At 45.5% G+C, this 21,433-nt stretch overlaps 3 protein-coding genes across 3 annotated transcripts; 1 reads left to right on the top strand and 2 right to left on the bottom strand.

The window, feature by feature from the left end:
- Positions 1-906: 906 nt before the first annotated feature.
- LOC100832135 lies at positions 907-2,083 on the bottom strand. Its single transcript, XM_010234171.2, has one exon. The coding sequence runs from the start codon at positions 2,053-2,055 to the stop codon at positions 1,291-1,293; it is 765 nt and encodes a 254-aa protein (XP_010232473.2). The 5' UTR covers positions 2,056-2,083; the 3' UTR covers positions 907-1,290.
- Positions 2,084-5,597: 3,514 nt separating this feature from the next.
- On the bottom strand, positions 5,598-8,190 carry LOC100821482 (calcium-dependent protein kinase 2). The gene is made up of 6 exons (XM_003564390.4): positions 7,308-8,190; positions 7,075-7,227; positions 6,699-6,985; positions 6,473-6,600; positions 6,280-6,379; positions 5,598-6,161 (listed from the first exon to the last, which is right to left on the bottom strand). The coding sequence occupies exons 1-6, from the start codon at positions 8,089-8,091 to the stop codon at positions 6,069-6,071; spliced, it is 1,545 nt and encodes a 514-aa protein (XP_003564438.1). The 5' UTR covers positions 8,092-8,190; the 3' UTR covers positions 5,598-6,068.
- A 7,190-nt stretch (positions 8,191-15,380) lies between these two features.
- Positions 15,381-21,211, top strand: LOC100820986 (transcription factor HBP-1b(c1)). The gene is made up of 11 exons (XM_003564388.4): positions 15,381-15,759; positions 16,798-16,901; positions 17,169-17,242; positions 17,341-17,568; positions 18,301-18,375; positions 18,459-18,518; positions 18,816-18,893; positions 18,982-19,033; positions 19,545-19,816; positions 20,024-20,272; positions 20,806-21,211. Exons 1-11 carry the CDS (start codon positions 15,668-15,670, stop codon positions 20,950-20,952), a joined length of 1,431 nt encoding a protein of 476 aa, XP_003564436.1. The 5' UTR covers positions 15,381-15,667; the 3' UTR covers positions 20,953-21,211.
- The last annotated feature ends 222 nt before the right edge of the window (positions 21,212-21,433 follow it).

Here is a 21,433-nt window from a genome sequence, read left to right as displayed (position 1 = left end):
GAAATCATGGCATGCATGCTTACTATCACCAGATATAATAGTAGTATAATATGTTCATCTAGGACAGGCAAGGATGATCCAAGTTCGTCAAATATCAGTTAACTTTTCTTTCTAGGTAGGAGTACTTGTTTAGATGAGTAAAACTGCCATGACATGTATAGATAGACAAGATGAATTATTTAGATCATGCTATACGAAAGAAGATTGCTTCAATACAGATCATGAAACTCAATGAGTAAAACTGCCATGAATTAATTAATCAAGTCAAGAAACCAATAAGAAAAAGAAAAAATGGACGGAAAGAAAATTATGGAACGCAAACCACACACGGTGGTGCTACAATAACGATGGAACAAATTATATAGTAACTAAGATCAACCAAATCAGCCAAATGGCAGTGGAACTTTGGAAGGACCAAATTAAGGGCTAAGGTGAAACATACCAAACGATGCTAAACATATAAATTCAGAAGAATCGTGAACAAGAGAACCAAAGCAGCAAACAACGAATGGTAGTACTGCCGCATTAGAACACTTAAAATCTAGATCAGTACCGAAGTAGTGAAGAGGGAAAATAAAGAACTCGCGCTCAAATGAAACCTGGTATTTTGGCAGTTGTTTCCGTGTACTGGGTTTGGTCTATATATAGTCTTCGGATCGATCACCGCTCGTGAGAATAGTCAGGAGCAGTTTTATACCGATCAGCTATATCAGTTACCGCGTGCTCTACAATCCCACATTGCCTATACGGGTGTTCGCTCGATCAGTTTGCAGGCACACGCTAGCTAGCCATACCGAGAGTAACACCAACAAGTGGTGATGATACGGAAATTGCCGGCCGATCATGCCAAAGAAGGCATGCACGTACTAGATCAAAAAAGGTGTCCATAAAATTAGAGAAACAGTATGAAAAGGTCACGCACAAAAACGTTATCCAAACATCTACGCATATGCACAGATATTTACACTACGTACATTGCATCACTACGGCCAGGAACTTTGTTTTCCACACACGAGACGTACGGGGAAGGAAGCAGAAAGAACAGCGGCCCAGACCCAAATAAACATGTACAGTGGCATGCGCGTGGTGAATCGCGACGCTGATCACGGGTTTAAATTGGAGCTCGCACGCACGCACAAATTAATCTTAGCGGCACACATACACACATGCAATACAGCGGAGATCATCGTGTCATGCAAGGAAAGGCAAGGGGGGCACACACGCGTCAGCTAACATGGAGGTAGCGTGCGGGAGGAGGAATAATGTATAATCGGGGTGGATGACTGGTCACTACACCTTGTTGCTGTGCGGCGGGTAGTCGTAGAGCAGCGTCGGCGGCGAGAAGACGGAGTAGTCGTTGTCCAGCAGCTGCGCCCTGAAGATGTCGTCCTCCTCCCCATACCCCTCCCCCTCCTCCTCGCGGCCGTTGTTGAACGCCGCCGCGGCGGCTACGTCGTCGGGCAGCTGGTACCCCGCCGCGACGGTGCCGGGGGCGGCGGCGCTCCCCTCGGGGCTGAGCTCCTGCGCCGCGCCGCCGTCGTCGTCGGTGCTGTACTTGGAGGGGTCGGCGTCCCGGCCCGTGAGCTCCTGGACGAGGGCGCGGAAGCCCGCGGCGCTGGTCTTGACGCGCATGGGGTTGGAGATGTAGACCACCTTGATCGGCTTCTTGCCCCCGCCGCCCGCCTTGGCCCCCTTGCCCGACGACGGCGCGCGGCCGCCGCCGCCGCTGCGGGGAGTACTGGGGCTCTCCCGCTGCTGCTGCTGCTTCCGGTGATCCATCAATTGCAGGAGGAGGAGGAGGAGCGGGGCGATCTGGGGTTCCCGATCAGGAACTGGAAGTGGTAGTTTGGAGAGCGAGGGCTTCCGCGCGTGGTCCAGGCCATGTAGGGACAAAGACCACTGGCATTGTGGGGGATTTTTAGCACGGTGGTCGCGGTCCTGGATGGGAGAGGGGGCTGGCGAGGCGTCCTTCCTGGAGAGAGAGAGGGGAGAGAGGAGAGTAATAACTCGGGGTCGGGGATGGACGGGAACGGGAGACCGGGCGAGCGCTCGCATTGGGGGATTACCGGTTAGGCATGTGACCTAGCTGGAGAAACAGAGGGGGCGTCAGCTCCGTCCACGCCAATTTGCCCATCAGTTTTCTACACTTGAGTAATTTTGTTGTTTATGCCTGTCTTCTTTTTTATGCGAAAGAAAAGTCACGTCTTGTGAAGCGCACCATCTCATGGTGAGTACAAACAAAGTGTAATTTATGCAAATTGGATTAATTTAGATTATCTGCTGGAGCTGAAAACTTCCATACACACAACAAGCATATAAAAATACAAATGGTTGCCACTTTAGGAAGATGTGGCAAACAAAAATAGGAAAAGCAAGTACAATAAGCGTATAAAGAATGGTGTAGATTTTGATGGCCGTGATCTATGCATGTTGTAGGATCTACTTTTGCAAGATTTTCTAAGAAGACAAGAATAGAAAACAAGCAAGGACAAAAGGCTAATAAACTAAGGGGCGTCTCGCCTGTACACGTACGCTCGCAAAATCTGTTAAACACTCTCTCAAAATAAGCATGATGCTTGCTGTTATCCATTTATTCATTTACCGTTTTTTCTACTGGACTTTTATCCCATGTCAATACAAGTACTTTCTTCCCCTCTTTCTTAATATCTATAGCATTTTATTTTTTACCACATTCTATAGTTTGTTCTCGTTAAAGACAACTATCGAGGAATATAGCATACCGTGTCAATAGAATAGTAGAGTTCGTTCAAAAATTACTACTCACTCCGACTAGTATTACTTGTCTCACCCAAATACGGATGTATCTATGTGTAAAAAGCGTCTAGATATATGTAATATTTCAACAAGTAATTCCAGCCGGAGAGAGTAAAAGGCATGTGTGTGTTTCCTGGATCATCAGTTTAACTAACAAAATGTAAGTTATATGACAAAAATAGTGGAGTAACTTGATTAGATATTCAGCACAACATCTTATCTAGATTTTCATATCATGAAAAATGTTCATGACAAATCAGGTGATATTATATATGTCCTACAAATATGAATACTTGATTATATATTGAAATTATATTCTCATATATTTGAAGTCAAAATTAGATAATTTGTACTGCGCTCTAGTAAGTCGAGTAGTAACAGGTTGGAGATAGTACAAGTAGAAATTATGTACTCACATCTCAGTACAGTGCTAAACGTGTGGGGTTTAGAATTTTTCTTAATTAAATAGTGCTGTTTTATCCAAACAATTGCTACAAAGTCTTTGAATTTTGAAGGTCGCAATCGTGCCTATATGAACAGGATGCCAATGGTTGGTTTTGGTCGAGTCGACCAACTATCTGTCCCAGTATTTATTTTTATTTTGCCGGACCAAACTTAAAAAAAGATGAAGCGTGAACTAATGCACCTGGGTGGATTTAGCATTTGCTGGAGGCAGCGGGAGAACGGGGCGCCGTCTACGAGGAAGATTAATCGGAAAGCGCAAACAAACTGAAACAAAAACGCGCTGCTGTCCCACGGCGATTGCGCCCGCGACGTGGCGCGCTATCACAGGGTGGTCCTGCGTCATCCGCGGGGCCCACGGTGACGCAATTTACACATTAAAAACCTCCGGGAAACGCTTCGCACCGCCCGCCACGGCTTACCCGCTGGCGCGCACCTCCGTGGGTTCTCACTGACGCGCCTGGCCCGCCCTAGGCGCTCTAGCCAACCAGAGACCGGGGCAGGGAAGCCCCCGCGTGACCAACGCTCCACTGGACCCCCCGAGAGGAAAAAAGAAGAAAATAAATACTCCTCCGTAAAATGAAATGAAATCAGCAGCTGCGCCCTGTGTGTGTCAGGAGGTCGCGCCTGCTTGCGGGGCCCACGTCCTGGGAGCGGGACGGCGAGGGAGACCTTTGCATTTGAAAGCTTCTGGCGGAAAGCGTGGACCACACAGCCTGACAGCCCCGGCTCAATAAGGCAATGCACCTCGCCCACTACTTGCACGGTTTTGTGTGTACGCTGCTGGTGCCACGGTATCCCGTCGCAGCAGTCTTCATTTGTCACGCACCACATGCTACTGCACCTATCCTATTGTAGCATAATCTTATTTTTGTAAAACACCACACGACTGTCGCTGGCTGTCGGTTCTTGTCGATCCCAGTGGCACTGCTTGGCCCGGCCCGGTCATTTTCGAGACATTAACATTTGGTCATCCAGTTGGATACCGGTTGCAAGTTGCAACCGAGGATATGCGGAAATGTTGGTTGGAAAAATTATTTTCTAGTCCAATGACGTGGAGTAGGCAGTCTGTTGGTGCATATCCAATACGGAGTAGGATGGATAATAGTAAGAGACGTCATGCATCTGCTGCTTTAATTTTCTCACGGTTATCGTGGCATGACAGTTCATTATAGATTATACGTCGTTGTTGTTTCTAGCGAGTAGACGACGACGGTCGACAGATATAGAACTCCAACTTTAAATTTCCGAGCGAATCGTGCCACAGTTCCAGCCATCCAGACGCTAGCAGTCGTCCAAGCGGCGTACGTTACATGCTTTTGGCTCCCGAGCTCTATGAAAAGAAAAGAAAATCATGTGTACATGTCAAAATACAGTATGGAACTGCAAAATTTAATAGAAAAACGTAACCGTTCGCGAGCTACACAAACATGATCTAAGTAGTGATGCTAGTTTTTTCTTATTTTAGAAAACTACTGCTTGCCATGTTATATCATCACATTTGTATTTTTGTGTACTCTTCGATTTGAAATATTTCAAAATAACTTTACATGTTTATATTGCAGTCTAACATGTGCATGTGAGATTTTTTAAATATAATATCTAAAAGGTTTCGCAAGTGACTTGTATATATTTGGACATATACCATCACATTCTTGAAATTTTTATCCCCGCTCCAAGTGGGCAAGCCGACCGTATATAGAACGTGTGTCATCTCACAATATTCGACCGACACCACTAGGTATTCGTTCCAAATAATCATTGTGTTTTTATATTTGTATTAGCACAATGATAAAAAGATACATTTAATTGTATATCAAAATCAATTGGAGGAGCACACATATATACTTTTATGCTATTTACAAAAGCAAAGGTAGGATGTGTTCATGCCTGATATTAGATCATTGTGTAGAATTAAAATTTGACAAGTATATGGATGGGTACGTGACACTAATATTACATCAACATGTGGCACACATGTTCGAGTCGTGAGCCAACCATTTTTATCAAACTAGATGATGCCCCGCACGTTGTTGCGGAAATTTATAGCTAATATATGTGAGTGAAACTGAATTGCAAGGAAAGAGTATCCAAAGTTGAGAACATAAAGTGGAATTGTATGAGATATATTCTTCACTCAGTAGGGATAACTTAATGAGAAGTAGCATGCATGCATGTGTAAAAAATATGAATTTCTCACTAAATAGGTGTGAACAAATTAAAAATGTGATGATGTGGAATGCTTGCATGTTGAGAAAAATCTAGCAGTGGTTCCCCTACTTAGATGTAATAATAAACGGTCTGCAAAGGATTCTCAATGAAAAGAAAGTACTACTCCTAGCTAGGATCACAACAGAAAATAAAGAAGAGTGCCCAAGAGCGTTCCATTCCTGAATGTACAGTTCGAATTCCACGGTATATATGCTGCTGCTTCTATGCTCCCTTCTCAGTAAATCTGAAAACAAACAGCTTATGGTCATCGTCGCCGTCGAGAGGTGGTCGCTAACACCCAAGAACCGTCCCCAAATTAATCCACACCCAAGCATAAATATGAAACAGTTCTAACACGAGCCAGGGCCAACACACGAAGAAGTAAAGAAAACGCGCATCACAGAGGCCCTCTGTTGGTCGATCGCTTCACACGGTTTACACAAGCGAGGCCTCTTTCCTTCCTTCCCTGGCTGCTCGCCTCCTCGGTTCACCGTGCTCCGCAGACACCTATGTCTGCATATATGTGTTTGTCTGTGCATGCGCAGCCCGTCGTGGCATCGCTGGATGCCACGGCCGGCGGTTGGTAGAAAGAGAGAGACCAGCACTTGCTCTCCGTCTTTCTACAGAACGATTTCGCGCCGCTTCTTGGGGTTCGCCTCGGGGTTCCCCTTCTTCATCATCGCCACGAACTCGCTGTAGTCGATCCTCCCGTCCTGCAAACCACAAGTTTCCAGCCCATCATTTTCCATGCATCGTCAGTAACGTCACTCTGTTTTGAGGTGCGCGCGCGATGTGGACTGCATTTGCAGCAGAGACGAGATTTTGGCTTACGTTGTCGGCGTCGACTTCCGATATGATGTCTTTGATGTCTCTGCCGTCCAGGAGTCCTTTCTCCCGCAGGGCCTGCTCCAGTTCCTCCTTGGAGATGCAGCTGCATATATATGCAGGGATCGATTACACAAAATGATGAGAACCGATCGAGCTGGGTGCTCTGTTAATCGTGCGCGAGTTGAGTTTGAGTTACCCGCTGTTGTCCTTGTCGAAGTACTGGAACGCGGTGTAGAGATGCTCCTCCCTGTCCATCCTGTTCATGTGCATCGTCGCCGTGATGAACTCCTCGTAGTCGATCGTCCCGTTGCCATCTGCATCGGCCTGCATGTGCTCGCCACCAAAAGCATGAATCGTTGTGTCAACGTACGAGTCCGAGTAATTTCGAAGCCAGATAATGCAGATAGAAGGGACGTGCTTACGGCTTCCATTAGCTGCTCCACTTCGGCCTCGGTGAGCTTGGTACCCTGCTTGCCGCCAAGGCCTTTCCGGAGCTCGTCGACGGTGATGGTGCCGCTGTTGTCCGAGTCCATGCTCTTGAACATCTCCTTGAGCCCTCTGATCTCTTCCTCCGACAGGCATCCGGCGATGACCCTTAGCGCGGCTTTCTTGAACTGGTTCATAGCCCTGAACTGCTTGAGCCTGCCCATGACGGCGTTGTCCAGTGGTGTATCCGGCGCTTCTCCGTCTTCCTTGATCCAAGGATGATCTGAAGAACAAAAGATCGAGATGGTATCGCCAAAATTCAGGGCACAACTAATGCAATGGGGTAACTGCAGACTGCAGAGCGACACGCACTGAGGACATCGTCGGCAGAGATCCTCTTGTTGGGGTCAGAGGTGAGCATCTTCCTGACGAGGTCCTTGGCTCCGGGCGAAATGCGCGGCCACGGGTCGCTGGTGAAGTCCACCTGCCCCCGCAGGATGGAGTTGAAGGTGCCGTGCTCCGATTCTGCAAAGACTCCCCACAATGAGAGGACGTACGTAATAAACGATCTCGGACAAGCTATCAAGAAGATGGATGTGACTTGCCGGCCCAGAAGGGAGGAACACCGCAGAGAAGGATGTAGAGGATGACGCCGACGCTCCAGATGTCCGCCTCCGGCCCGTAGTTCCGCTTGAGGACCTCCGGCGCGATGTAGTAGGCGCTGCCCACGATGTCCTTGAACACCTCCCCTTGCTTGAAGAAGACGGAGAGCCCGAAGTCGGTGGCCTTGAGCGGCGCGTCCTCCTCCTTGCTGCTGAGGAGGAAGTTCTCGGGCTTGAGATCACGATGGATGACGCCGAGGGAGTGGCAGGTGTGGACGATCTCGACGATGGTGCGCAGCAGCGAGGCCGCGGCGCGCTCCGTGTACTTGCCCTTGGCGATGATCCGGTCGAAGAGCTCCCCGCCGGCGCAGAGCTCCATGACGAGGTGCACGGACTGCTTGTCCTCGTAGGCGCCCTTGAGCTCCACGATGTTTGGCTGGCCGGCCAGGTGGTACATGATCTGCACCTCCCGGCGGACGTCCTCCACGTCCTCCTTGGTGGACAGCTTCCGCTTGGCGATGGTCTTGCACGCGAACTTCTGGCCCGTGGCCTTGTGGGTGCACAGGGAGGTGACGCCGAACTGGCCGCGCCCGAGCTCCTTGCCGACGGTGTAGATGCTGCGGACGTCCTCCATGGGCCGGCCCAGGACGGGGCCGATTGGGGCGGGGGGCTTGTTCTGGGCCGGCGCCGAGGTAGGGGAGGCGCCGGAGCGGCGGGTGGAGGAAGGGTCGGCGGAGGCGGAGGGGGCGGGCTCCGCATCCCCTGAGCCCGGGCAGCAGTTGCCCATGGCGAACCCGGCTGGTCGGCACGCAACGCAAGGGAGCGCGCGGGCGCGGCGCCGGGGGGGTCAGCTTTGTTGGGGGGATGCGGAGCCTTAGGGGCTGGAGGGCGAGGCGAACGTGGAGTTGTATAGGTGAGCGCTTCCATTGGGTGGTCCAGCGCCGAGAGGGACGGGACGGGTCGGGAGGAAATGGCGGGAAGGCAACCGCCGCCTCCCAATATGCCCTCCTCCTCTTTGCTCTGTTTGCCAGGCTCCGGTGGTATTTCTGTACCTAGATTGCTCGTTTCAGAGGGAAAAACTTGGACACTGATGTTCCTTGGATCCATGGTGGAAATAGTGTTCATAGAATCCCTATGGATGCAATTTCGTGTTTTTTTCCTAGAACAAACAGTACCTCCTGTTTCTGAACACTTTTATGGATCGGAGGGATCCATAAAAGATGTCGCACATTTTGTAATAAGTTAATACAAATGTTATACTAAATAGACAACTTTTTATGAATCAGAGAAAATAGTAGCTGGACTGGACCAATGGTTTGAAGACATGAGGGAACAAACAGAACTGGCCCATGGGCCTCTAGGAAAGTAGGGAGTAGTATAATACAAATATACTACCGAACAATATTCCCCAGAATCACGATTATTAATGTATCTGTTGATGATTTATTAACTTGGTCTTTACTCTTTACCATTTTGTCAAAAACGTAAATGTTAGATAATATTCATGAAATCCTATATTTCCAATGCATTTCGAAAATTTAGATTTGACTTTTCTATGTTGCAACGAATGTTACAATTTAAAACGGATGGAGTATTTCAAGAGAAACATGCAAATGTAAAGAAACAAAACTTTCTATATTTTGGAAAACGGCTAAGCCACTTTGTTGCAAGACAAAAAAAAATTGCTGCTAGACTTGTTGCCTTTGGGGATGGAAAACTGTTAAGCCGCTTAATTTATCACAAGACACCAGCGCCACGTGTCTATTGGTCAGCCTGGGCAAAAATCGGCCTTCTGGGACATCTGATCTACAATCTTGGGCCATCGAATCTTTGCAACGAAAAAATCCTGCATGCAGCGTTTATGTTATACTTTTGCAACATCGCAACATTTCTTATTCAAGACTCTAAGGAGCATAAAAAAAAATCCCTACACCACATCAAAAACGTGTTGCAACATTTGTGTCAAAACTACCGCAACATCAAAACAAGTCACATTGCAGCACACCCATAATCGTTGCAACATAATTGCATTGTGTATGTAAAAAACGCATGTTGATGCATTTAGAAACATCATTTGCAACATCGACTTATTTTTAAAATTCCCTGACCTCCGTTGGGCGCCATCTCCGACTGGCGGCAGGACCTCCGGCACCGGTGGTTACCATTGTGGTGACAAGCCGGCGGATCCCGCGGCGACAACCGTGTGGCTTCGGCAATGTGAGGTGCCAACCGATGTTACAACAGCGGAAGAGGAGGAAGACAAGTCCAATTTTCATGAGAGCAGAGGCACTATGGGGTAGGAGAAGTAGAAGATGTGTTGTGCGAGCCGTTATATATGTAGTTAAGAAGACGAATTGCTCGAGAGAAAATATCGGGAAGATAGTAGATTAGGTGCGGTGGCATCACATGTACATACATAAAAAGAATTTGCAGCGTTGGATGCGGACGTGACGTGCGGCACGCGAGTGCCCGATGGTTTAGCTGGATCGATCGTCCGAAAAAGATTGTTTCCCTTTAGTTTTCGATTTGTTGTTGCAAGACTTGTTGCCTTTGAGAATGTGTTGTCTTGGATCACGGGCCATCTCGAGCTTCACTTTTCAGCCCAAATTCCGGCCCGAAAGCAGAAAATACTGGGCCCTTAATTTTTCAAATTTCTGGACCTCCCTAGCTAGGCCTAGTCTTATCCGGCCCAGCCCGATGAATACCAGGTAGGACTACATAACTAGATATTCCAATACAGTCATGATGCTTTTCCATGTTCTGGAATATGGGAACCAAACGTGCAGTGCCAAGCATTGCACCGTGGATGATGGGGAGCTGGAATCTGGGAACCAAACGTGGAGTACCAAGCATACAGCACGTCAGGGAGGAGTCGCATATATTATACTGGATGGACTTGGCGTACGTAGCTCAGGCACGGCAGCAGAGGCGGGCTGGCACGGCAATCGAGGACCCCAAATTACTCCACTACGCTCCAGACCTACACAGTAGGCAGTGCAGTGTAGGCGTGCGGTTACGTTAATTAATCCTTGTTGCCAGTTCTTGACGCTGAAGCAGTACTATGATAGGAAAGAAATGACACACAGGTGCAGCTTTACAGTTGTGAACGGGCGGAGGATCACTCGCAAGTGCATGAGAACAAGCAAAGAGTGATCAACGACATAATTACATTAGAACTTTATTTTTGCATTTGGTTTGATTTAATTTGACCATGTTTATTAAGAGTCCCTTGTTTTTCTGTTTCCTGTGAATCAAACGGCAAAAATCTATAAATTCTTAGTATGCTTTCCAATCATTTGTTTTCCACAGGCATCTATGCATTTTCTCTATTCTCACGTTTTAAAAATTGAACCAAAGAGGCTCTAGCCAGTGCCCATCTCGTTTAAAGAAACACGGAGTACTGAGTGCACCTGCATTGGTTTCAGAGTTAGTATGTCTGCATTGATTTCTGTCTTTTGGAATTTGGATGGTATTTTATTTCTAGTGTCCGCTTGATTGGACAGACGAGGGTCGGAGCTGTAGATGCACAATAGCAGCACGGCTTTTGATTCGTCGCTCCGGCTGCCTTGCTTGCAAGGACACATGAGAATCGATCCATATCTGACTTCAAGGTGCTCATAATAGTTCACCAACCATGTGCTTAGCAAATCTCGATAGATTTCAGCAAATCGCCAAGCACATGACTGATCCTTGATTTTCCACTTCGCGATAAGACATGATATGACCAAACAAGACATATTTTTAGGAGCATGGCAGAGCACAACACCCCGTCGCGTTCTCGTCTCAAATCAAATGTCATCCTAGCTAGTTTAATTTATGCACCGGGATAGTGGTTGATGAAGATAATACATGAACTAATGGACATACGGAGTAGTATTTTTTTTTACTACTCCAGTACGGAGTACGAGTAGCAGTAAGCACAGAAAAAAGCCTGTTGAAAAAGCACAGCAGAAAGATACTCGTTTTTCCTTTGTGGTACGAAGGCAAACAAACATCACCGGCTGATAGAAGCAAGACAAACAAGAAGAGACCACTGGATAAGTACCCGGAGAATGCAAACGACAACAAAGCGATCCCATCTTTATCTGTCTGGACTGTCTTCTTACGAAAATGACACCTCAAACTTCAAAGTTTTACCACTTCTCTTCATCATTATAGTCTAATCACCAACGTTTTCTCTCTGGGGTTTTTGAAATTGAAAAATAAGTTACTCTCTCCGTTCCTAAATTTTTGTCGTGGTTTTAGTTCAATTTTGCACTAAAATCATGACAAGAATTTAGGAACGGAGGGGTTCCTCAAGCAGCTCTTCCTGTTGGCTCTTTCTGGTTGTGGAAGACTATTCTGAAATTAATTTATCTGTTTAGAAGTATCACCACTTGCAAGCCTGGAAGGGGGGATACTATTCTTTTATGCTAGGATTCTTGGAGTAATGAGTGTGCCATTTCTACCAGTCTAGCATGTCTTTTCTCTTATGCTAGAGATGAAGACATGTCTATTGAGAATTATTGCAATCTTGGTTTAATTGCTACTGGTTTTTTCACTCCTATCTCCCTTGAGGCTTTAGAGCAGATGCATGCTTTAGATGATCTAATTGTGGAGGCTGATATTTCTGCTCTTCGTAATGATATTTGGGTGCCAACCTGGGGTTCTAAATTCTCTGCAAATAAGTTTTATAAGCTACTCTAGGATCAACCCACCTGCTCCCTTAAGTGGATTTGGAAATCTAAATTACCCTAAAGGTGAAGGTTTTTGTTTGGTTGCTTCTTAGTGACAGACTGAATACTAGAAATATGCTTGCCAAAAGGAATCATCACATTGATTCAAGCTTAAACTGTGTGCCGTGTAACACCAGAAGTGAAGAAACATTGAATCATCTATTCTTTGAGTGTTCTTTCAGCAAGAGGTGCTGGCAACATACCAACATAATCTGACCAAGAAACACCTCCTTCATTGAAGCTCTTCCAATGATTAAAAATCGCTACAATAACCCACTCTTTTTTGAAGTGTTCTCTTTGGTGGCCTGGAACATTTGGAAGATTAGAAATAAGCTTGTTTTTGAGAAAGAGCCTGCCACTTTTTAGGGCTGGCTAGCTAAATTTATTTCTGATTTATCTTTGCTTGGCTACAGGCTGCCTCAATCCCATTCACATTCTCTTACTAGTTTGTTAAATCTTTTCTGAATAGCAGGTAAATGCTCCTGTTCACATTTTTATAAATATGTAAATATTTTATTTATTATATATATATACAGCACCAGGAGCCTCTCATGTTGTTTTCAGTCAAAAAAAAAAAAAGAAAGTATTCAACAAAAGAAACATCTATAAACCGAAGAACAGTGGATCTGTCAGCGCGGTGCATTGCGTATGGAATACTACATCAGTAACATGGTAACGAGCGGCTCACGCAAATTCAAGAATGACAGCCACCGGATTGGACGGTCATATGACCCCGAAGGCCGAAGCAGCGGGCAGGCTCAGACGATCCCTCATCCCTGACACTTCCTTTCTGGTAGTAGTGGTACAGCTCGGTGAAAAAAATGAACAGAGAAAAGTGTTTGGTTCAAAAAGCTGAAATCTAACCTGGATTAAAAAAAAAGGCTTACGAGCTTTTACGTTTTCGCTTGTAGCTTCTTCGCGAAACGAAACGAAATTTTTGGATTGTTGTGACGTGAATGAATGATACGACGAGGATAGGAATTTGGAAATCGGTGGCGCTCCCGAGGGGGTTAGTTGAAGAGATAACGGGGTTTTAACAAGTCCTCGGAAATGCTGCAGCAGTTTAGTGAAGAAAAAAAATGCACCAGATGGTCCAGATCGTTTGTGCCGCGAGTTCGCAACCTAACCCGGCTGTCTCCCTGCTGCGCAGCCCCTCGCTCCGAAAGACTTGTCTTAACGAAACAAAATACGTCAAATTATGATTAGTAGAACGAATTTTTAAAGACAAATTAATTGATATAAATTTCATGTATGTAAAAACACATATTAATAGAGTTATCATTGGTCAAAGACTTGTTTTAACGAAACAAAATACGTCAACCTTTGTGAAATGAAGAGAGTAGTAGTTCGCATTTGAAAAGTTTGACTCTATTTTGTTTATAGTGACCCTTTCGCATGATAAAAGTGAGTAAGTACAATTTAGAGAGGTTCACATGGGAGTTATTAGCGGAATGAACATGCCACCGTCAATTTCATACCAGAAACTACAAATTGAAGCTAAATTGTTGTTTTACTTAGAAGTTGTGATTCATGAGCAGACCCATTTGGATTGATGTAGGATTTTTTGTCTCATTGATTTAAAAGGATTTTCATGGAAAATTCAAAGAAATGTATGATGGTTAGAGATTGATGATATTTTGATTTATAGAAGGATCAAATCATATATGAGTTTTTTCTTAAGATCCATCTGCACTAATTTTATAAGATTTATTTTAATTGACTCAAACTTCTTGGAAAGCTACATTTGTTTTTCGCGGGACTTTATTTGAATCATCGGAACAACGCTACCAAATCATCACGGGCTACCATGATACTTTCACAAGTTTATTTTACTTCTTAGAGTTAAATTTCAGAAAACCACACCTTCCTAGCCACTTGTCTCACAAAACCACACTTGTCGCTAATTTGTCCGCTGCACCACAACCATTCGGGCAAAATGTAACACCAAGCCCAAAACGAACGGATTAGTGAACTTGACGGGATTTCCGACAGCTGGGTCTCACATGTCAGTCGCCACGTCGGATCCGATCCGACCCGACCCGTTAACCCTCCCACTCCGTGCCTCCCCGTCCTATGGCCGGACTCGGGGAAGATGCGCATGGCGACTTGGCTTTGCTGTCGAGGTCCGTGGAGGCGCGGCGAATCCAGCGGCGTGGTCGAGGAGGCAAGGTGAGGACAGAGGCGGACGGTCGACGGCAGGCTTGCGGCGGCAAGCGAGCGTGACGGCGCGGGAGAGATTGGGGCGGCCAGAGTTGAGGGAGAAGGTGGCGTCGTGCTCGTGGCTTCGCAGCGGAGCTGGTGGTGCGGACGGAGAGGCGAGGGACGCGGGGAACCAGTAGCGCACGAAGCGACGGCGCTCCTGCCGGAGTTGGGGAAGAAGAGCGATGTCAGGCGATGGCTCGGGGCTCTAAGGCCTCGCGAGGAGATGGCAGAGCAGATCGCGGACCGCGAGATGGCGGAGCAGCTGCAGAGGCAGCAACTCGAGGCCCGCGTCGTCGACATGAAGGAGGACATGTCGTCCATGAACGAGATCGAGTCCGGCAGCCCCTTGTAAGCCCCATTGATCCACAACACCAATATCCATGGATCAAAGCTGAGCTTCAGTGACTAGCTGCTAATGAATCAAGCTAGCACGCCTTCATCTAGATCAATCCACACGACGGGAAGACCGGCGGGGAACAGGGGAGTAAATACAGATGGGGAATTTTGCTGGGAGAGAGAGGGGACCAGTTATTCGGTCACTAACGGGTCGTGTCGGATCCGATTATTTGTCTGACAGGTGGGCCGGACATGTGGGAAATCCGGACAAATTAGCGACAAGTGGATAGAAAAGTATGATTTTCTGAAATTTACTCTACTTCTTAATATTTTCGACACTGCATAAGATTGCTGCATTTTTATGTGTGTTTTGCCGTTTTCCGTCGAAAATCGCGGTGGTTCATCACCTCTCAATCTTTTTCTATAATTGTAAAACAAATTTCTCACCAATCCATTAACTGACTAACAGAGCCACGATGTTTGATGTTGAAGTTGAGATAAACTTATTACCTCTAGCAACTGCACTAGCATCGTTAAGCATTTACGGAGTAAGCATGGGGCGAGTCTGACCGCCTCACAGTAGCTCACAGTAGCCCACTGTGGCGCACGGGCAGAGTGGATGGCTCCCGCCTAGAGATTGCTCTGCTCCAAACGTCACTCCTCCTCCACGGGACTCGCAGAACCAAGAAACCATCATTAAACAATAGCCGGAATTTGAGGCACTGCGTTCCTTAAGCTAAATAAGCACGGCCCTGTCCTCCTGCCGCTGTCGCCGGTGGACTCGCCCCGCTTCCACCGTTCCTCCCTCATTTTCCTCCCCCCCCCCCCCCCCCCCCCCAACACAATAGAGCGCCGGCTTTCTCACCGTCACCCCTCCCCGTCAGGTCACTACTTGCTCAGCTGATCAGAGTATCCCAGCCTTTTTCTTTCTGTTTCTTCACAAGCCAGGCCTGTCCCTCTCCCCCCCTCCGCGCCTTCTTGATTCGTCCCCGTTGGCGGCCGTCGTGGTGTTGAAGAAAGAATCCCTTGGTTGGTGGTGTGTGACCGCGAAGGCGATGGGTCAGATAGCAGCACCGGAGGTGCACAGTGATTGATGGTGGCGGCTGGCGAATGGAGAGTAGGCGAGGAGGAGGGCCGGCAGCGGCAGCGGCGGAAGATGCGCGCGGGCCGATGCCGGGCTTCGGGGCTCCTCAGCACACCATGTACGTTTCCCCGCCATGCGCCGCCACTCCCCTTCTCCATTTTCTGATGGTTTCTTTCCTTCATTCCTTGTCCCGTTTGGTTGCTCATTCCTGCCTGCATGCTCCCTGTTGTCTCACTTGCCTGCCTGTACTGCACGACGCGATTATGATCCCTGGTTAAACTGCTGATTACTTAATTTATCAATGGCACCGGGCGCCGCGTTGGGGCGCCGCTGATTGCTCCTGCTGCTTCCCAGGAGGGAAAAAGTTGGTCGCTTTTAATTTTTAATTTTTGCTGATTAGCTCTTGCCGATGTGGAGTGGAGTGTGGTGGCCTTTTGCTCAAGTGCCGTAATGATTCGTAGCCGGAGTGAGCAGCTTTGCTAGTATACGGTTGAGGTTGCTGCTGTGTATGCTTGGGGGGTGAAAAGATGAAAGGGGCAATGATTGCCTTGAGGCCTCACTCTCTCGCTGCCATGGCATGATTAATTTCTTTGTGCATCATTAGCTCTCTCAGGGGCTTATCACTCATCACAGGACCAAAAACACATATGTCCTCAACCAGGACACCGGAAATCATTACCGTGGTAGGTCCAGATCTTCAGAAAAAGGAAAGCACGCAGGTTGGGCATGCACAACTTGGGTTCAACTCATGTAATAACTTGAATGAAGTACGTATTAGGGAGTATGCTACATTGTGGGGGCTGAGATTTGCAAAATCTCTGTCATGATATTCAGATTTTTCTAAGTCATACCTGTTGAAGAAACTATATTTTTATGGTCCAGAAGCAAATATATGCTCTTGCATGAGTGGTCCCTCATATGGGGTAGTAAATAGATATAAGTTCCTAACTGATCCAACTGAATGACAGTGTGATTCTTGTAGAGGGAAAACAATGTATGGATCACATCGTGACAGTTAGTGTATGGGCAATATAAAATGAGCATACGGTGTATTATGTCTATTGTGATGCGCAAGACAAGAAGAAAAGCGAAATGCTTTGTTGTACGCTCATAAATTTGTGACCTTTATCTAATTGTGTTGAATAATGCTTTGCAGCCCCACAGATGTGAACATCATGCAAACTTCTCGAGTTACAGACTTCGGGGCGCTTGCGCAGTCTGCTGGATTCAGAATAGAAGATCTTGCTAATCTTAGTGCAAGTATGTGGTTCTGTTCCTAATCAAATACTCCCTCCATCGCATAATTCTTGTCTCTGTTTTAGTTCAAATTTGTACTAAAACAGCGACAAGAATTATGGGACGGAGGGAGTACACTTGAAACTAATTTGTTGTTGCGTGCTCTTTTTCTGTTTGTGGAAATTAATTTGGTCGTCCACTGTTGGGCACATGTAAATTTAATAAGCAGCAATGTGGATGTTCATGATCACTAAAGTTTTATCAGTATCTCCTTTATTTTCTGATGTTCAGATACTTTGTTCAATCTGAAGCCAAACAATCATACATTTATTAGTGACCCCCTGCAGTTTGGAAATTACGGAAAGGTATGCACTGATGGTTGCTGGTGACAGATCGGACACCCATTCATTAAGTGATATTCTATCTGCAACAGGATTTGATCAATTTTTGCACTTAAATGCAGTCAATTTCTCCGACTGATCTAGCTACTACGGCGGCGGCGGCGGCAGCAGCAGCAATAACAACAGTTGATCCTCAGGCACTACTACAGCAAAAGGGAGTGCAATCAAATATAGTAGCTTTAAGAACTCGTAACAGTGAGAACTGGGGAGAGTCAAGTATGGCTGATACAAGTCCTAGGACTGATACATCAACAGATCCAGACATTGACGTTGATGAGAGGAACCAAATGGTACCTACCATCCTCAGCTTGTTTGCTTATCAGTCTGTCTGTCTCACTGTCATGACACACATGATATTGAAGTTTTCTTACTTAGATTTGGAGGTTTGATAAAAAAAATTCAAAATTCTTAGGAATAAGGAGTTGTTTGAGTTTCCTAAACAATATTTGAAATTTTAGTAAATGTACATATATGCATGGCTTGAATGACCTGTTAGGTATGCTATTACATGAACTTTGGTTAGTGGCTAGTTTCCTATAAGGCTGGCCTTTGCGCGAGCCGCTCCTGCCAGAGCAGCCTCTTCTTTGCTCCGGTTGTTGAAGAAGCCCAGTTCTGCCTACCTTCTCCTGGCGTTAGGATCTGCTCCCTGTTCGGTGTCGTTGGAGCAGGAGGGGGTTCGCTCTGGTGGTTGTTGCTTGTTTTTCGGTGTATGTCTTGTGTTTGCTTGCAGGCAGGGTTTTTCGCACGGCTTTCCTTGAATAAGCCGGGCATTGTATGGTTTTCGGCTCGGTTTTCCTCATAAACAGAGCCACTCTATTCTTCTATAATGAATTGCAGGAGCACCCTGCCCTCTTGACGAGGTTCCGTAAAAAAAAAAAACTAATTGAGTTTGACTTCTCATGAACTCAATTACTGAAACCATTGTTGCAGTGTTTTTTACCATTGTATTTATGCATATCTTTTTAGTATGATCGATCAGCTTATACCGAAACATGTTGGCTTAATGGTTATGTGCTTGACAGTTCGAACAAGGACATCTTGCTGCCCCCACAGGTTCTGATTCTAGTGACAAATCAAGGGACCAACTGGATCATAAGGTACAGTCAACACTACATGTTCGATGATTTGATCATGTCATGACTCATGACCCATTGTTGAAAGAAGTTTCCATTACCAACAGTCACTTCGCCGTCTTGCACAAAACCGTGAAGCTGCTAGGAAAAGCCGTTTAAGAAAGAAGGTGAGTTTGTATATTCTTGAAATGTCTGCTCATCTAAGATTCCATTTATGATTTGATCGCATGACCTACTGTGGTAACATGCTAGTTTCTAAACAGTGCATGGCGTATTATTTCACCCTAAAGCTCTATTAGTGGAACATAGGCTTGTGTTAAATGTTTTAGCCTGGCTCATGATTTTTGTTTGCAATGGTAGATTTTTATTGGCATCCTACCCTTTTCCCTGTTTCCTCCCATGTATGTTTTATTGTGCAAACTGGGAGTATTGATTTGCATTATTTCACCCTTTGGCCTCGTCAGGCATACATCCAAAACCTTGAGACTAGTAGATTGAAACTTACTCAATTAGAGCAAGAGCTTCAGCGGGCTCGCCAACAGGTATATGCTTTAGACCTCCATATATGATTTATCAGAAGTTTCTTGGGTTAAACATGCAACACTTCTTGACCAACATATACTCCTGCAGGGTATTTTTATTTCATCGTCAGGGGATCAGTCTCACTCAACGAGTGGAAATGGTAGCAGTACACACTCATGGCTTTATTTTTTCTATATATTTTCTGTGAGTTTTAGATTAATATTTAGCAGTACTTTTTACTGTATATTGTTATGGCACTTCTGTTTGCCCTATTCTTGGGTGCTCCATAGGATGTGGAAGATAAAATAAGCTAGATACAACAGCCATGTTAACCGAACATTCTTTGTAGCAATGTTTTGTACACCCCTGTTTTGGGCTTTTGTGTGTCAATACCCCCATCCATGCCCATTTCTGGTGCACTGAACCCCTTATTACTTACAAAATTTTACCCCCCTGAGAATTTCTGATAAATATTTCTTGGCTGGAGAAGTCTTGCATCAGTGGATAACTGAAAGTAGTTACCATGATATCTAGCATATGCTTGTGTACCGAGAGAAGTATTGTACCTTGAAAAATAATATTACGTTACATGCATTATCCTTGTCATTTGGGGAAGCCCTTTTCCCATTATACTTTCACTGCCTTCTACGTTAATGTTATGTAATTCGTAGGAGCTCTGGCATTTGACATGGAGTATGCACGATGGTTGGAGGAACATAACAAGCATATAAATGAGTTGAGGGCTGGAGTCAATGCACATGCTGGCGATGATGACCTTCGGAGTATTGTTGATTGCATCATGGCACACTATGATGAATTTTTCAGGCTAAAGGGTGTAGCAGCCAAAGCAGATGTTTTCCATGTGCTCTCGGGAATGTGGAAGACTCCTGCTGAAAGGTGTTTCATGTGGTTAGGTGGCTTCAGATCATCTGAGCTCCTTAAGGTACCGATCTGATGCAATTTATTGCAGTCACGGTTAAATTCCTCATATTCTTGCATGTAAACACCAAGGCGAGCCCAATGGATTTTTATTTAGATAGCAATGTTTTTATTTTCCACAGGCAATAAAGAAAAGTCGATATGATTAACTCGTGATAAAGAATTACTATGTCTCCATCTAGTTTTTTTAGTACTGGCATTTCTGTTGCAGTTACTGGCAGGTCAACTAGAACCTCTTACTGAGCAGCAGCTTGCTGGCATATGCAACCTGCAACAGTCCTCTCAACAAGCTGAAGATGCTCTTTCTCAAGGAATGGAGGCACTACAACAGTCCCTTGCAGAAACCTTAGCATCTGGATCCCTGGGCCCTGCAGGATCTTCCAGCAATGTTGCAAACTACATGGGACAGATGGCAATGGCTATGGGAAAACTCGGAACCCTAGAAAACTTCCTACGGCAGGTAACTTACACCAGTCATGCAGTTGCTCTTTGTTTTGCTTAATTTGTTGGATATTGCCTGAGGCGTCTTGCGCAGACTATTTGGGTAATGTAATATACTTAGATCATTTTTTGGAGAACCGAATTTAGCCTAGAATGGGTGGGTCCATGCACAATAATACAATCCCACCACCCAGGTTTGATTTCTTAGCTCGAATATGGCCTTTTCCTACTTCATTACTAAAACATAGAGTTCCTTCATCAATGTATTCCATTTCTTTTGCATCATAGTATTTAATCTTGGAGAATGAATTTTGGGAGTAGCATAGCCAAGTTCCAACGTTACTCTGAAATGGAACGCCTGCATGATGCTTGCTGTACTGTATTGCCTATCCAAATGGTACTAACAGATACAGTAATAAAAATCCCAAAAGAAAAGTATATACCTGGCTTTGAGCTGTACAATTCTACTTGAACTGATGCAGGCTGGAATATGGGCGAATAGCAAGAAAACTCATTTTTTTAATTAACTTTTTACCAATGTCTTATCTGCAGGCTGATAATCTGCGGCTACAAACACTTCAGCAAATGCAACGTATATTAACTACTCGCCAATCTGCACGAGCTCTGCTTGCTATAAGCGACTACTTCTCACGGCTACGTGCTTTGAGTTCTCTTTGGCTTGCTCGTCCACGGGAATAAATTGAATCAATAATCAATTCATAAATAAGATATTGGTTATGTACTGTATCCTCTGTTGTATTAGTCCCATAGGAATTCAGGTGTTCCCTTCGTCACATTGTTCTCGTACTGGTGAGAGGTTTGGGTCAAAATAGTCACATGTACGTGTTAAAGTGAAATTGTTGCCTGTAGACATCATATTATCAATTATTTGACAAGTTTGTCACATTTTTGAGAAAAATGGAGATGTAAATTCTTTGTGGAATAATTTGAGATCTTATTAGGTGATGCAGTTATGGTACAATTGCCTCAAGATCATACAACCTGACGAAGTGACGAGATCACATGTTTATCAGATTTAAGCATTCCAATATCTTTTGGCCGAGTTCTCTTCCAAACAAACCTCTGTTACTTCATCACTCACTAACCAGTGATAATCTTTATTCCCTTTTAACCAAACAACTCGAGTTATGACCGTGTCTATCATCAACGTATCCTCAAT

This window comes from Brachypodium distachyon, chromosome 2, assembly GCF_000005505.3.
Source record: "Brachypodium distachyon strain Bd21 chromosome 2, Brachypodium_distachyon_v3.0, whole genome shotgun sequence".
Classification (NCBI taxonomy): domain Eukaryota; kingdom Viridiplantae; phylum Streptophyta; class Magnoliopsida; order Poales; family Poaceae; genus Brachypodium; species Brachypodium distachyon.
The sequence above is the reverse complement of the archived record's forward strand: the minus strand, read 5'-3'. Positions and strand labels throughout refer to the sequence as shown.